General features: G+C 45.5%; 1 protein-coding gene across 1 annotated transcript in view; it reads left to right on the top strand.

The window, feature by feature from the left end:
• lingo3a (leucine rich repeat and Ig domain containing 3a) overlaps positions 1-9,240 on the top strand; it is a 37,191-nt gene extending 27,951 nt beyond the window's left edge. Inside the window, exon 2 of the mRNA XM_086115221.1 lies at positions 3,830-9,240. Within this exon, the coding sequence (XP_085971347.1) occupies positions 3,830-5,734 (1,905 nt within the window). The 3' untranslated portion in view covers positions 5,735-9,240. The remainder of the gene's footprint in view (positions 1-3,829) is intronic.
• The last annotated feature ends 8,551 nt before the right edge of the window (positions 9,241-17,791 follow it).

The following is a 17,791-nucleotide window of genomic DNA, read 5'->3' as shown; positions in this document are numbered from 1 at the left end:
TCTCTGTTGCTGTTCAACTTGTACTTGAAAGACACTCCTCCCTCCCTCTCAATCTCGCTCTATCCCTCACGCGTTTGATTGAGGCTGCGGTTAAAAAAAAAAAAGCCCACTTGGCCATCTGGATGCGGTTCCATTGGGATACGATAAGTCATGTATGTGCTGTCATTAACACTTCCTCTTTGTCGTTATCCAGCCATCCATTTTCTAATCCGCTTGTCCTCACGAGGGTCATGGGCGTGGGCGTCCTGGAGCCTGACCTGGAGCATAGACCAGGAAATAGGTCTCTATCTAGGCTTAAAAAAAAAGACACAGCTCAGGCAGCACGATGGGTGGACCTAGTGGTTAGCATGTTTCACAATGGAGGGGTTCTGAGTTTGAATCTCAGTAGTGTGTCGGTCCAATCAATCTGTGGGATTTTATTTTATTATGAAGATGCCTTGTGGCTGCTTGCATTTTTAAGAGACTTAACAAAAAAACAAAAAAAAACAAACATAAAAGCTGTTTATTAAGATCTCATCGCCAGATGTAAATACACCATAAATTGTACCGTGAAGAAAAGCCTTCATCAAAGTGTCCACCGTTACGCGTGTCCTTTTGACCGTATTCGAGTATTCAAATGAGCAGAGTGGGCATTAGCATAAAGCCTTAGCAACAAAGTTGATTAGTCGATGATCACGAAATGATACAAAACATACAAGACAAAAGCGTTGAGTTTCGTTTCATTTTTTTTTAACTGGTTGTTGTTATCACTTCATGGAGTTTGTTCGATGGTGCATAATGATGGAGCGTAAGTACAGCTGGGAGGGAATTCTGTTCAATTCCCATAATACCCCTCAAAATGTGTGAAAAGCCGACGCCATCTGTTTGTCGCCACTGACATTTTTTATTTTTTTTGCATGTGTGTGTATATAGTGCTGGTAAATAGCCCTAAAAGCATCGAAGACGTGAGCTCCTAAAGTCAACTCTCTACCCCTGCGCCTTTAAGATGTTTGGCAAACACGACTGTGAAATGCGAGGGGAAAAATTACCAGAAGAGGAGAAATCTGTGAAGAACAAACGAACAGCAGGTGGTTGGGGGCGGCGGGTGGGGGGGGGGGGGCAAGCCGTTCAGGTGGAGACGCCACACAGACGCAGGCGGGCTGCGCGTGCGCGTGTGCGTGAGTTTGAGGCTGCACTGGGCGCGTGGGTCATGTAGTACAGTATTTGGAGTGTGGTTGAGAGAGAGCGATAGACGAAGATGTGGTGTGAGGTGAATGTGAGGTTTGCGCATGTGGCGTGGTTGTCTGGTAGCGAGAGTGCTTCTGCCTTTGTGTGAGTGTGGCGTGTCTGGAGTGGAGTAAAAAAAAAAAAAAAGTGAGTGTGTGCATGTAAGAGAGGGAGATTGAGATGTGTGGTGTTGGTTGCGTGAGAGTGTGCGTGAGAGAGAGAGACGCGGAGAGACAGAGAACGTGACTGTAATGGAAATGTACCAGACCAGAAGGCTGCCACATGTGATCAGACAATCATGGTGAAGCAGCATGTGGCTAATTATCCAAGGTTATTTCGAACACCCTCTCCCAAGTCACTGGACTAATTTACATCACGAGGCGGCATCATTTTTAGTCCGAGATGTAACAGCGGTGTAAAAGATCGTAACCACAAATACAGCACATTTGTGGGACAACCTTTGATACTGTGGAGTGTACAATCTCACCATTTTTATTTTTTTGTTGTCCAATTTTGATTACAGCCTCAATAGTGAAGAACGGGCCGTTTTAAACACGTCGCTATGACAACATCAGTCATACATAGCTGTCGATTTATGCAAAGAGAACTTTGTGTGTTCATTATTATTCCGAGATGTGAGATGAGCATTTTAAATGTCAACACGTGGTGGTGATGTCCTTCTTCAAACATACGCATGCAAACAGTCTGCGTTGTGTGCAGGTTGTCCTCGAGGTCCGCTGGGCACACTGCAGCGCCCACATACTGTCTGAGCCCACGCCGGGGCCACTCGGCTTATTAATGAGCGACCGCAAACAGATATGCTCTTAAAAAGGTGGGTGGGCGCGGACAGCATTGTGGCGAGCGGGGCTTGAATTTCAGAGACAGACGGTATCATCAAAGTTCATCACATTATTACGAACACGTGAATGTCAGAATCTTATTACACAGCCAAGATTTTGCTCAAAAAACAAATGTCAGCTGATTGCTCGTGTCAAAGCAAAGGTTAGATGAAGCAGGAGTAATAATCCACCGGGGGTGAAAATCTTGGAGGAAAAATAAATGTCACAGGTAATTATGGTGATGTTTAGGACGAATCTGACTAATGGTGATCTTACGCCGAACGATTTTTACAGTCTCAGACTAAAAACGGGAAGTGAGGAGGAAATTTGAGTTTTATTGCAAGTCACAGTTAGGCCCGTCGCAATAACATTTTTCATTTTTAATCATGGATGAACTTGTATTCCTGTTGTTAGTCGAATCCCTCCGCTTATTCTTTGGTTCTCTCACTCCGTCACCAGAATTTGAGTGACCGCTGATGTAACCTAATGTGTCAGCCTCTGTCCTTTGCTCGAACTGGGCCTCGGGCACCCTCTGACCAGCCTCTCTCACGCTTAATCAGGCGGGCCAGTGCACTTGACATGTCTCAAATTCGCCATATTGATCTCTTAAAGATGATAGGCAAGAAAACGGAGCCCTAAAACGGTAGCTTCCTCATTAAAAGAAATCCAAAAATCCATTTCTTGAATGTCTGTGTCATGTAGCAATGTCTTCTTTTTGTTTCCCCATGCTCATTTCAGCTCTACATGCATTTTCCCTCACTTAATTTCATTCCAAGATGACAAATAATCATCTCTGAGTTGGGATGGATTGCACATGAGTGCCTGAAGTGAAGGACGTCAACGGAGTTATTAACGCGCTCTGAAACGGGAGCGGGTGATCATTTTAAGAGCCTGTAAAAGGCGCATTCCCTTTTTTTGCTGCATCACGTCAAACTCAGATGCTCATTAAAAAGCATTTGTCTCTTTTTTTTTTATATATATATATTTTTTGTCCCTCACCTCATAGGCAGAAGGAGATTTTGACAACCATTCAACTGCTTTTGACACGCGCTTTTCAAAGTGCGTCTGTTGGTATTTCGGGAGGGTCGTACGTCGAAAAGGATGCACAAACATGATATCAAAGGATCAGTTTCGTATCGTACGTGCCTCAGCGGGGATGGTCTTGTGATCGAGCCTGACATGCTTTGATCAGTGGCCTTTTGCCTTTTAACTACTTTGTATTTGCGAAGCGTAAACGGCCGTCTTCGCTCTCCTGCTGTGATCGGTCACTTTGTGAACTACCAAAGCGAGTGATGTTGTTTTGATCGCTACATGTCATCAGGAAGAAGATCAAATGTACTGTATGTGAAACGGCTGAGGCCAATGTGGATAAAATGCAGATATATCTATTTGGTTGGTCAAAGCAAGTCAAAGCCTGATTTCTTTTGGGGAAGGGGACTCGTGATTGTCAGTGGCGATATTCTGTGTGTGCTATGCTGTATTGGTCATAAGGAGTGTTTTAAGAATTTTTTAGAATCTCTTAGGTTTCTCGATTAACCCTTTCACACACCCTGTAACCTGATAACATGATAAGCTGTCCACTGGAGTCACCGCTGTGCTTGAAAGGGTTAAAGAAACAAACGAGAAGACAAACTAAAACTAAAAAATGTCACCCTATCCGCAATTTTTTTGGTATTATATCAAAAGTGATACCGTTTTGTCATACATGAACTTCCAACTTCCGTCTGTGCTCTTTTTGTGTGACTGTTTAACTCATCAAATTCTCTCCCATCTTGTCGTCTCAGGTGTCCCGCCCAGTAATTGTAGCTCAGAGACGAAGAGGAGGAGGAGGAGGAGGAGGAAACAGAAAGGGTGCCATGGGGGTCAGCCTCAGACAGGACGTGGTTTGGCTCCTGCCGTTCTTCATCCCACTGGTGACGCTTAATCTGCCGCCCGCCCGGGGTCAAGTATGTCCTCAGCGCTGCGAGTGCGTTGCCAAGCTCAAGACCGTCTCCTGCCACGGTAAGAGATTGTCTGCGCTGCCTGACGGGATTCCACTGGACACCAAGATCCTGGACCTGAGTGCGAATAAACTGCGCTGGGTGGAGCATGGCGATCTGATTTCCTTTTCCAACGTGGAGAAGCTGGATCTCGGTGAGAATATGATCAATGTCCTGGAACCGAATGCTTTTTCTAGTCTCCAGAGCCTGCAGTCGCTTTCACTGAGGGGTAACCAATTAAAACTGATCCCCACGGGGGCTTTCTCACACCTTTCAAATCTCACCTCTTTGGACCTTAGTGGGAATAAGCTTGTGATTCTTTTGGACTTTACTTTCCAAGACCTGAAGAGTCTGCGGAACCTGGAAGTTGGGGACAATGATCTGGTGTATATCTCCAACAAGGCCTTTTTGGGTCTGGTGGCACTGAGAGAGTTGACCATCGAGAGGTGCAACTTGACTTCGGTATCCAGTCAATCTTTGTCCTACCTTCACAACCTGGTAACCCTGCGGCTCCGCTACCTGGGCATCTCCACGTTAGAGGATCAGAACTTTCGTAAGCTGGGAAACCTGAGGGGTCTGGAGATCGATCACTGGCCCTTTTTGGAATACGTCACCCCCCACAGCCTCCAGGGTCTCAACTTGTCATGGTTGTCCATCACGCATACCAACATCACCTCCGTGCCCACGTCGGCGCTACGAAGCCTCTCCCACCTCACCAGCCTCAACCTGTCCTTCAACCCGATTTCGGTCCTGGAGTCCTGGTCGCTGAGAGACCTACTCCGGCTGAAGGAGCTGCATCTGGTCGGCACAAGGCTGGCGACAGTGCAGCCGTACGCCCTGGGTGGTCTCCGACAAATCTGCCTGCTTAACCTCTCGGCGAACAACTTGGTGACTCTGGAGGAGGCGGCCTTCCAGTCGGTCAACAGCCTGGAGACACTCCGCTTGGACGGCAACCCGCTGGCCTGCGACTGTCGCTTGCTTTGGATCCTTCAGCGTCGGAAGACGCTGAATTTTGACGGCGCTTCCCCGGTGTGCATGACGCCCTTGGAGGTGCAGGGGCGAGCCTTGGGCGCCTTCTCAGATGCAGCCCTCTTTGATCATTTCACCTGTCAGAAGCCCAAAATCCGCAACAGGAAACTGCAGCAAATATCGGCTCGCGAGGGGCAGGTGGTGTCCTTCGTTTGCAGGGCGGAGGGGGAGCCCACGCCGGTGATCTTCTGGATATCTCCGCAGCGGCGTCGCATCACGACGAAGAGCAGCGGCCGCTTGACGGTCTTAAAGGAAGGCACCTTGGAAATCAGGTACGCCCAGGTGATGGACACCGGAACCTACATCTGCATTGCCAGTAATGCAGGAGGGAATGACACGTACTTTGCCACGCTCACAGTCAGCGGGCTGCCACTCGATGCCGCCCTCATGGCCAACCGTACCTACTACGCCGGGGACCTTAACGACACAAACCTGAATGACACGAGAGTTTTCCTCAAGTTCACTCTGGACCTGAAGACGATCCTCATCTCCACGGCGATGGGCTGCATCATGTTCCTGGGGGTGGTCCTCTTCTGTTTCATTCTGCTCTTCGTGTGGAGTCGCGGGAAAGGACAGCACAAAAATAATTTCTCAGTTGAGTACTCTTTCAGAAAAGTGGAGGGGCCGGCCACCAGTGGAGGGCAGGGCGGCGCCCGCAAGTTCAACATGAAGATGATTTGATCCTCCTGGAGACCTTTTAAACTTTTTGGGATTGCTTCTTTGCTCATCCCTGACAGGAAATGAGGACACCTGAAGGATGGCTGCCTAGCTTGAGATCGCTCATGTGAATGTTGAGAGGGCACAAGTTCGCACTGATCCCCACCACACACACACACACACACACACTAACGTACACACACCACCACATACACTTAATTGTACAGTGTTCTTTCCCTCATGCTGTTTTTCAATGTCAAAGACATTAACTCATTCGGTACCACCCAATTCTAGACCAAGTCTGAAAAGACGTTTAAAAACGTCTTTGGGAGTGAATGAGTTAATCACTTGCTCTTTGTGCTTGCAACGTTGACCACATTTGTTTTTGACATTCTGGGAGAAAAACAACCTTGAGTCATGAGAAACTATTCCAAAGGTGTAAATGTAACATCCGAGTGTGCTTTGATGAGAGTTACTCACGGGAAGTGATGATAATAACAACCTCTGACGACTGAGCTTTTGAACATGCTATTCTGTGTCCTGTTATGACTGGAAATGAAACCAACCAATGAAAACATGTTAGGATTTTAATCAGTATCTCCGGTCACTGCCATAGCCGGCCTTTAAACTTCCTCCTTCTAGCACACCATTTCCACGAGACATTAAACAAAACCACTAATCGCTTTTACATGGGTCTTCGGTTTTCCACAGAATCCACATCAGACATTTCAAGGATACAAACTGCGTGCAGTGAATTCATAAGAATATATTGCCACACTCATTTACCACCATACTATTTTTCATTCATTAATTCGTTCTAAAATTGCAAAAAATCCCCGTTTCTTAACATGTCTGTGGCATGCAAAAAACAAAACAAAAAAAAACCTCAAGAAATCGTGTGCTGCTGATCAGAAGCTAACCTTGCTAGCTAACGCTATTGTTTGCATCCAACCAAACTCAGTGCAGCTCTGCTTACCTTTTGGCATTGACATGACACCAGTGTAAGATGCGGTTGTTTACTCGTAGTGGCCTCTCCCATGATAGTGTTTCAGCCAGTGTCGTGCAGCAGTTACTTGAAAGTGCCTCTGGATCTTCACCCAGCCGATCTCATCATGTCATGGGTGCAGAAACGTGTTGTGGGGGCAGTTATGTAAATGAGCCCCACTGTTATGTCTCGTAACACTGCAGTATGACTCGCTCAGAGACACGTTTTCAAAATAGGCAGACAAAATCGTGACTTGATTTGATTTGGCACTCGATGGGTGGGACGGCACTCCAGTCACAGAACTATTTGTAGAAAGGCCATAAAATGTCATTTTCCCATCATGTGTCCTCCTTAAGGCTCAAGTCAAAATGGGCCCTTCATGTATTGACAAAGAGACAGTACCAGAAGGATTAAAATGGGAATATAGTGTACAAAATGTATGATACCGTTTAGCATTCTATTGCTTCCTCGTGGCTTGTTTTATACAAAGGTTGTGCAATCACGTTTTACTGTTCATTCAGCTGTAACCTTTTTTTGCAAAGCAGGGTTATGTCCCTTACATCTTTTTTTTCTCTCTCTCTCTCTTTCTTTCCTCCGTCTCAAACTGATCACACTCCCCGAGCTCATAGCGAACGTGACCTTGTGCACTGGCACAAAGTGTTGTGATGAAAAGACGAACGAGAGCTCAGTGGGCCGTAATCTTGTTTATATAGGAATGGAGTTGCAAGAGAAAATTGCAGGTTCTTTTCCAGAAACATATCAGTGGAAGTTTAGCTAAGGAATACAAAAGATGGAATTGACTTTACACACTGCAGAACAGAGACCGGCTCTAAAAAGTCTACACACCCTTGTTCAAATGCCATTTTTCTGTGACATTTAAAGAACTAATGAGACCAAGATAAATAATTTCCACCATTAGTGTCCCTTAACCTATACAAATCAAATGAATTTTTAGAAAAAAAAAACTGTTTGAGAAAGAGATAAACAACTGAAATCATGTGGTTGCAAAAGTATACACGCTTATGTTGAAAATTAACCCATCACAATTCTGCTCCGATTCAATAGGTGCCAGCACACATCTGTCACCATTTAAAGAGCAAGCGTAAACGTTTTGTGCTATCACTGCCTGCTATTTGGAAGTATAGTATTCATAATTCCTTGCACCTCGGAAAAGGCCCCAGTTCCATCTGAAAACAAAAACAGCCCCAAAGCATGATGCGCCCATCAACAAGCCTCATACTAGGTATGATGTTGTTTTGGTGACCAGCAATGTTGTGTTTTGTGCCAAACATACCTTGTGGCCAAACAGCTTATTTTCCCCAAATAGTTTTACACTCAAAAGCAAAAAATAAAAATAAAATAAAAAAAGATGTCAGGTAAAGCCGACTGCAACATCTGAACTTGGTTTTAACCCTTTAGAGGACAGTGATTACAACAGTGGACAGTTGATCAGGTTACAGGGTGCATGAAAGGGGCATGTTAAAAGGTGGCAGGCGTGAGCTGACTCCCTTGTAACAAGAGTTGGAATGGAGTTGGCGAGTTCAAAACACAGCCACATAATATCTGTTTTACTTGGAGCTTTTTTTTTTTTTTAATCACTTAAGGTGTGTGGATTGTAGGTCACCTTAATTGTAATTTTTATCTCAATGTCAAACAAAACAGGGCATTTATTTAAACAGGGGTGTGTGGACATTTTGTATCCTCTGTAATCACCAACATTCATAAAGTTGAACACTTCAAGTATGTTTCGCATTTCCTTTGCCTTTTCAACGGGATGCTGCTACAGAATGGTGCCGATGATGGCCTGTTTCCAAACTTGTGTTGCAAGATACCCCCCCCCCCATTCAAATTGAAGGACAAAATTGAAGCGTTTCCTTTTTAATCCTGAAAAAGTCAATTTTCTTCTCATTAATTCTTATCGAAGAATCACTGTTTCGATGCAAACACTGAACTGTGCAGTATTCCGCTTCATAATCAACGAAAATCAAATATTGATGGCCTCATTAGTTTACACACTTGATGTAGTTCCGCTCAAGGCATTTCTCTTCGAGTAGAACTTGACATTGGCTCCCCACACTGTTAACTTCAAGCCACACACTTATTACTCTGCTGCCATCTGCTGTATTACCTTGTACTGGTTTGGTACAAGTTTGGAATTACAAACTTGTTATTGAGGCATTTTTCCATTGTCTTTTGTTGAAATCATGCTGTAAATATTGAAACCACTGCCATTGGAAATTGTGCTGCTGTTTTTAATGGTGGTGATTAATTTATATGCATGTATATATGGAAAAAAAAGAGGAAGCAGAGTGTTCAGAAAGCATGCGATATGATGTCTTGTTCACTGAACCATTTTTATTGCAGCGAGTGAGTTTTACTTATTTATTTCTTTTTAAATATTCATGACACCTGCAACACTGTGAAATGATTTGATTCCATTTTTACATTTGTCTTGGTCCAGTTTGAATGAATCCAGCTGTACAATTGTCGTTTCAGATGTATTCATCCAGAGAGAAGATGGGGTCTTTATTGTTTATTTTGTGGGGGTGGGGGGGGGGGGGGGTATCAAATAAAGGACGTTTTGTGAACAGAACAAACAAAAAACGCTTCACCTTTGTGTGTGTATTAATTTAAGGAGGATATATGAGCTTGTATTGTCTGTTCTACTCTGTTCGGAAAACTACTCTATGTTCAAATGTACTTGAGAATTCATTTGAACGTGTTTGTCAGAATGGTCAAACGTATTTAAATATGTTCGAACGTACTCGGTGATACTTTCGAATGTACTTGCAGGCTAAATGCTACACACGTAGCATCCCCCCCATAATGCCACGATGTATTGACCTCAGCTCAAGTTTTTGGCCTATATTATACCAATATGTTTGAAAATGATTGTTTGTTCAGAATTTTATAGTTTTATTATGTATGCGGGGCATGATTTACGGTTGGTGTTTTGCCCATAACGCCGACGAGTATGCTCGTGCTCAAGTCAATACACCGTGGCATTATGGGAAAAAATGCTACGCTTGAAGCATTTAGCCTATAGCAGGTGTGTCCAAACTCGGTCCTGGAGGGCCGCTGTCCTGCCTGTTTTCCAGCTCTCCCAGGAGCCACACACCTGATTCACATCATCAGGATTGTTCTAATGCTGCTTCACAGCTGGTTGATGAGCTGATCATTTGAATTCAGGTGTGTTACAGCTGGGAGAGATGGAAAACAGGCAGGACCGAGTTTGGACACCCCTGGCCTACAGGTATGTTCGGACGTATTTGCCGGTCTAAAACTGTTTCTTTACATCGGCAGTTCCGCGCTTCCATCATTTTTCTCTCGACTTGAACTCAGAAAAAAAATACCACAAAAACGGTTTTGATCACAACTACCGAAGGTTTCATCCTTTTTTTTCACGGTGATAGCAAATTTGCGGTAGCGACAACGGTGAGAGCCTGTGGCAGTAGTACTGCTGTCAGTGTCAGACGAGAATAATGCAGTAGGGGTTAAATGGCGACACGAGTGGCACTTTTCATCACGAAGAGGTGAGTACTAAAGCCGTCGTAGGCCACAGGATGGGGTTTGCTTTGAGGGGTTTAGTTCGAGCTGTCGTCCCCGTGAGGGGACTGACTTGTCTCAACTTGTGGTGAATCTGGGGGAAAACCCGTGCAGGTTGCCGTTTGGGGCTCATTTGTAGGGGGAGATGTGAGGAGCGACCCGACAGGAGGGGCTAAGAGCTGGTTGGAGTAGGTGCATACCGGCGTGCATGAAAAGCCCATCACGCTGTTGAAGCCATGCATGGGGATGACAAGGCCAGGGTGCGAAAAGTATCCCTGGCGCTTGGAAGTGCAGAGGAGGGCGTAGTGGTCTTGGAGAGCCAAGAGTTGAGCACGCAGCCGGATGTTCTCCTCCCTCAGGGCCAAGATGTGGCGTTCCAGCACGAAGTCGTGCAGCCTCCTCTTGTCGCGGGAACGCTTGGCCGACTCATTGTTTTTGAGGCGCCTCTGCCAGTAGATGGCGTCCTTCTCGCCCTCAGGGGTGAACGTCCTCGTTCGCCGCCCTCCTGGCTTTCGGACCACGTTGTCCATTAGGAACACGGGGCTTGCCGGAAGTGACATGACGAACACGCGGGGAACCTGAATTCAGGAGATTATTTGTTGATTCATTTGTAAATAATATTGCTCAAATGAACATTTTTTATATACATTATTGTGAACATAAATGTCATAATGTGTAATGAACATAATATGTCATAATAATTGGCTAATTAATCTTTTTGTTTTGACGAATGTTTCTTCGTGACAACAAATGTGCTCTTAAAATCTTATTCAGCAATTGGTTATCTGAATTATAAATAATACAATTCAAAATACAAGCAGAATAGAGCAGTTTGGTCAAATCTACATTAGAATAACAATTTTAATTTTATAAGTCATTGTTTAATTCACATTGCTCAGTTAAAATGTAGTTGTGTCTATCTATTATTACATTCATTTATGATTGATATATATTCCACTTCTACTCCATCTCTCCTTTTAGGATTGCTTTTTATATCATGTTTTGTCATGTCAGCCTCTATATTGACTTACAACATCGAATCAATTTTTACAATAAGTTATTAACTAAAAGCCTTGAAATTTACTCAATCATATTAACTGTCACATTTAAAACGGAAGTATGATTTTAATGTTTGCTTTCTCATGATAAAACGTTTTAAAGATATTTTTTGTGTTTCTCATTTACACTGTTTGGCATACAAATGTTGAGACATATGGTTAGATATTCCAATTTTGTGTCGATTGTGGATAATGGTAATGATTAAGAATAAGGAAGACAGAATAATTTACAAAATTTGAACCTCCAGTATTGTCCAACATTTTTTCCGACTTGTGATATTACAAAAACTAAATGTAAATAATATAAATTTAAACAAGCCAAATTGTATTTGCGACAGGAATTTAAAAAACAAACACTTTTTTGTGTGTGTGTGTGTGTGTGTGTGTGTGTGTGTGTGTGTTTGCATGTGTATATAATGTGAAAATACATTCAGTACATATTATGTGTAAACATTAATGTGCATCTTGACTTCAAGGAATTGAAATGTGCCTGACACGAAACTGCTGCAACGGCATTTCAATACATATTTAATCAATAAAAACAATTGAGTGGACATTTCACTGAGTACTCCTGCACAGCCCAATTGAAATGTTTCATGGAAAAACAAACATTATCATGCATGAATTAGTTAATGTTTCTTTTAATGATTATACAGTATACCCTAAATGAGAGGGACAAAATATTAAAAACAGCTCTCCGTTTTACAGAGTGCAGTTCGACTGCAATAAAGTCAAGCTATTGCCTATCAAAAGTGAGAATTATTATTTTTGTAGAAGCACATTGAGGCCTTACCTTGTGCACCAATCTCCACTGTCTCGTACCGTGGTGAGATGTGCTTCATTGATGCTCGCACTGATTGTATCATTGTGAAACACTTCTGACTGATTTGTGTTGTGGTGACTGCCAACCCCTCTGTGTGCAAAAGTAGCATTTCAATCGGTGAACTGTGATGTGCGATTGTACAGTAAAATTGATGCCATGCTGTTTTTGTAATTATCTCTGCAAGCCACTATGTCCTATTTCCCTCATTTTGTAGCTCGTATCCAGAATCTTGAAAAAAAATATTTTTAAGTAAATTAACTGAATTTTTTAATTAATTTTGTGTTCAATAAAAACTTTTTTAAAATGGACAAGTAACATAACCTATACAAGCTATAAAGTCTACATACTCCTGTTGAAATGCCAGGTTGACAAACCAAATTGTTTCATTTCAAAACCTTTTCCACCATTGTTACCCGTAACCTATCTAACTTGGAAAAAAAAATCTTTACAATAGGAGAAGGAAAACTGCCTCTGACTAATCCCAAATAAAGTTCAGCTGTTCATGGAGGATTTTCCCGACATTTGTGCCGTCACATCTTACAATATAAACCGTGATCTGCACAGCTTCCTTAGCATCAGAGGGACCCTCTTGTTCAAAGGTATCAGTCAGGAGAATTATGAACAGTCCCAAAGACTAATCAGTGTTTCAAAATTATTTTTCAAGGCATGAAATAAGTGACGACATCATCAAGTGGAGAAAATATGGCACAAAATTGGCATTACCAAGAACTGGAAAACTTTCAAAAATTTATGAAAAGACTTAAGACTATAAACTGTTCAGGTAAGCTAAAAGAGCCTGATAGCAACATTGAAGGAACTGCAGGAATTTCTGGCAAGTGTTCATATTTAGTCCACATAGCAACAATCTCCTGTTACCTGTGCTATGGGGTAAGAGGGAAAGATAAAAGCCACTGCTACTGGGCCTTAGTAAACATGTAGGGAATCATGAACAGTTCCAAAGACTAATCAGTGTTAGCACAAAACGTTTCCAGAAAGCACAACAATGTCAGAAAAAAAAGCCTACAGGAACATCTCAACTTCATTTGAAATGAATCAGAGGCACTTTAAATGGTGGCATGTGTATGCTCATTCCCATTTAATACACGTTTGAACATTTCCGGTTATGAGGGTGTGCACACTAGTGCAACCACATGATCTCAACTCACATTGTGAGTTATGTTCACTTTGTTCACTTTGCCGACATTATGAAGCTTTGAGGCATTTTTCCCCCTGCTTCCACTGTTATTGAGGCCTGCTTTAATATACCATGAAAGTGAATGTAGTGTACGATACACGTTAGCCACTCTTCCACTGCAAAGTCGGTTGTGGTAAAACCCATATTGGAAATTAAAGGCACGCTCTGGAATTATTGCCTTGCGTCTATGTTTAGGGACCGTGTGCCCTGCAGACTGGTGGCGTTATTACTTCCTGTTGCAGCAGAGGTCCAAAAAAAGATTTGTCATGCGGCCAAGAACCACAATGGAACAGTTTCCAAGTATGACGGTTGTTTGATTGTGAAGATAGAATATCAGTGAAAAATAATACGGTACACACAAAAAGTTGTTGAATGTTGTGAACTATATTAAGTGTATCAGAATGAATAGGAATCGACATTTGTATTCCGTTTAGAGCCAACATTCGATCATTTCAAAAAAAGCCGGATCATGAAAATAACGCAACCGCCCCCCCCCCTCCCATCCCGCCTGACAAGTCAACGCATTGGATGACCACATTAAAGAGTGAAAGATACGAAATCGGTGTTCTGTGGAACATTATGTTGCGTTGTGCAGTTGCGGGGGCTGCCCAGATCAGGAGTTGGGGGGTGACCTCACAGCACCACTTGTCTTTTTCTGACTCACTCTAACCGCACAGTCTGCCATGTTGCAAGACGACGGTCGCTTTGTCTGTCACTTTATTGCCTACAGTTTAAAGCAATCGAATCGTCTTAATGTGTGTACAGGAATTTACTTGGGTGGATTGAACAGACATTACTGTATTCAGTACCCCCAATCAGAACATCTGCAAAAACTCAACTTCACGGATCACTTTTTGTTTTAAAGCTTCTTTTTACATGTTTTGAAAGAAATATAGTTTTAAAGTTCAAATTTCTTTCTATATGTACTTAAAAATCATTGAAGCATCCGTGCTGTGATTCGTCTTTAGACTGCCATCTTCCCAAAACTACTGTCATATTATATTTTGACACCGCACAGTTTAAAAAAAATCTGAAATATACATACCTGTCAACTTTTCGGAGCGCCAACCTGTATAAACTACCAAAAAAATCCTTATAAAGAGCAAAAAATCCTTATAACATACCAAAGCATTTTATATGTCAAAATAACGGCAGAAAAAACCCCACGAAATGTTCAATGATATTTATTGTAGATCTCCATAATACAATGTCTGGTTAATGTCTAATCATCATTCTACTTAGTGGCATTACTGTGTTCAGAGTTGTATTCCTGCGTTACTTTTTTCACCAACTCTAAATCATTTGGCCTCTCCGTGAGCCGTCACCTTACCGTGGTGGAGGGGTTTGTGTGTCCCAATGATCATAGGAGCTAAGTTGTCTGGGGCTTTATGCCCCTGGCAGGGTCACCCATGGCAAACAGGTCCTAGGTGAGGGACCAGACAAAGCACGGCTCACAAAGCCCCTTATGATAGATAAAATCGATGGCACTCAGTTTCCCTTGCCCGGACGCGGGTCACCGGGGCCCCCCTCTGGAGCCAGGCCTGGAGGTGGGGCTCGTTGGCGAGCGCCTGGTGGCCGGGCCTACACCCATGGGGCCCGGCCGGGCTCAGCCCGAAGAGGCAACGTGGGTCCCCCTTCTCATGGTCTCACCACCCGTGGGAGGGGTCAAAGGGGTCGGGTGCAATGCGAGCTGGGCGGCAGCCAAAGGCGGGGACCCTGGCGGTCCGATCCTCGGCTGCAGAAGCTAGCTCTTGGGACATGGAATGTCACCTCTCTGGCAGGGAAGGAGCCCGAGCTGGTGTGTGAGGTAGAGAAGTTCCAACTGGATATAGTCGGACTTGCCTCCACACACAGCCTGGGTTCTGGTACTAGTTCTCTCGAGAGGGGTTGGACTCTCTTCCACTCTGGAGTTGCTCATGGTGAGAGGCGCAGAGCAGGTGTGGGCATACTCATTGCCCCCCGCCTCAGTGCCTGTACATTGGGGTTCACACCGGTAGACGAGAGGGTTGCTTCCCTCCGCCTTCGGGTGGGGGGACGGGTCCTGACTGTTGTTTGTGCATATGCACCAAACGGCAGCTCAGCATACCCACCCTTTTTGGAGTCCTTGGAGGGTGTGCTGGAGAGTACTCCTGCTGGGGACTCCCTTGTTCTGCTGGGGGACTTCAATGCTCACGTGGGCAATGACAGTGAGACCTGGAGGGGCGTGATTGGGAGGAACGGCCCCCCCGATCAGAACTCGAGTGGTGTTTTGTTATTGGACTTCTGTGCTCGTCACGGACTGTCCATAACGAACACCTTGTTCAAACATAAGGGTGTCCATATGTGCACTTGGCACCAGGACACCCTAGGCCGTAGTTCGATGATCGACCTTGTGGTTGTATCATCGGATTTGCGGCCGCATGTTTTGGACACTCGGGTGAAGAGAGGGGCGTAGCTGTCAACTGATCACCACCTGGTGGTGAGTAGGCTCCGATGGTGGGGGAAGATGCCGGTCCGTCCTGGCAGACCCAAACGTATTGTGAGGGTTTGTTGGGAGCGTCTGGCGGAATCCCCTGTCAGAAGGAGTTTCAACTCCCACCTCCGACAGAGCTTTTCCCATGTTCCGGGGGAGACGGGGGACATTGAGTCCGAGTGGACCATGTTCCGTGCCTCTATTGTTGAGGCGGCCAATCTGAGTTGTGGCCGTAAGGTGGTTGGTGCCTGTCGTGGCGGCAACCCTCGTACTCGCTGGTGGACACCAGCAGTAAGGGATGCCGTCAAGCTGAAGAAGGAGTCCTATCGAGCCTTTATGGCCTGTGGGACCCCAGAGGCAGCTGACGGGTATCGACTGGCCAAGCGGAACGCAGCTTCGGTGGTCGCCGAGGCAAAAACCCGAGCGTGGGAAGAGTTCGGTGAGGCCATGGAAGCCGACTTCCGGACGGCTTCGAGGAAATTCTGGTCCACCATCCGACGTCTCAGGAGGGGGAAGCAGTGCACCACTAACACTGTGTACAGTGGGGATGGGGCACTGCTGACTTCGACTCGGGACGTTGTGAACCGGTGGGCAGAGTACTTCGAAGACCTCCTCAACTCCACCAACACGTCTTCCTTGGAGGAAGCAGAGTCTGAGGACCCTGAGGTGGGCTCTCCTATCTCTGTGGTTGAAGTCACCGATGTGGTTAAAAAGCTCCTCGGTGGCAGGGCCCCAGGGGTGGATGAGATCCGCCCGGAGTTCCTCAAGGCTCTGGATGTTGTGGGGCTGTCCTGGTTGACACGCCTCTGCAACATCGCGTGGTCAACGGGGAGAGTGCCTCTGGATTGGCAGACCGGGGTGGTAGTCCCTCTTTTTAAAAAGGGGGACCGGAGGGTGTGTTCCAACTACAGAGGGATCACACTCCTCAGCCTCCCTGGTAAGGTCTATTCAGGGGTGCTGGAGAGGAGGGTTCGTCAGGAAGTCGAGCCTCAGATTGAGGAGGAGCAGTGTGGTTTTCGTCCCGGCCGTGGAACAGTGGACCAGCTCTACACCCTTAGCAGGGTCCTCGAGGGTATGTGGGAATTCGCCCAACCAGTCTACATGTGTTTTGTGGACTTGGAGAAGGCGTTTGACCGTGTCCCTCGGGGAGTTCTGTGGGGGGTGCTTCGTGGGTATGGGGTACCGAAACCCCTGATACGGGCTATTCGGTCACTATACCACCGATGTCAGAGTTTGGTTCGCATTGCCGGCAGTAAGTCGGAATCGTTTCCAGTGAGGGTAGGAATCCGCCAAGGCTGCCCTTTGTCGCCGATTCTGTTCATAATCTTTATGGACAGAATTTCTAGGCGCAGCCGAAGCGTTGAGGGCGTCCGTTTTGGTGGCCTCAGTATTGCATCCCTGCTTTTTGCAGATGATGTGGTGCTGTTGGCTCCTTCAAATGGGGCTCTCCAACTCTCACTGGAGCGTTTCGCAGCCGAGTGTGAAGCGGTTGGGATGAAAATCAGCACCTCCAAATCTGAAACCATGGTCCTCAGTCGGAAAAGGGTGGAGTGCCCCCTCCGGGTTGGGGGAGAGATCTTGCCCCAAGTGGAGGAGTTTAAGTATCTTGGGGTCTTGTTCATGAGTGAGGGCAGGAGGGAGCGAGAGATCGACAGGCGGATCGGTGCAGCGTCTGCTGTGATGCGGACGTTGTATCGGTCTGTCGTGGTGAAGAAGGAGCTGAGCCAAAGGGCGAAGCTCTCAATTTACCGGTCGATCTACGTTCCAACCCTCATCTATGGTCACGAGCTATGGGTCGTGACCGAAAGAACGAGATCCCGGATACAAGCGGCCGAAATGAGTTTTCTCCGCAGGGTGTCCGGGCTCTCCCTTAGAGATAAGGTGAGAAGCTCGGTCATCCGGGAGGGGCTCAGAGTCGAGCCGCTTCTCCTCCACATCGAGAGGAGCCAGATGAGGTGGCTTGGGCATCTGATTCGGATGCCTCCTGAACGCCTCCCTGGTGAGGTGTTCCGGGCATGTCCC

Source organism: Hippocampus guttulatus, chromosome 7 (genome assembly GCF_054856545.1).
Source record: "Hippocampus guttulatus isolate MCC_2025c chromosome 7, RoL_Hgut_1.0, whole genome shotgun sequence".
Taxonomy (NCBI): Eukaryota; Metazoa; Chordata; class Actinopteri; order Syngnathiformes; family Syngnathidae; genus Hippocampus; species Hippocampus guttulatus.
Note: the sequence above shows the minus strand (reverse complement) of the source record. Positions and strands in the feature narration are given on the sequence as shown.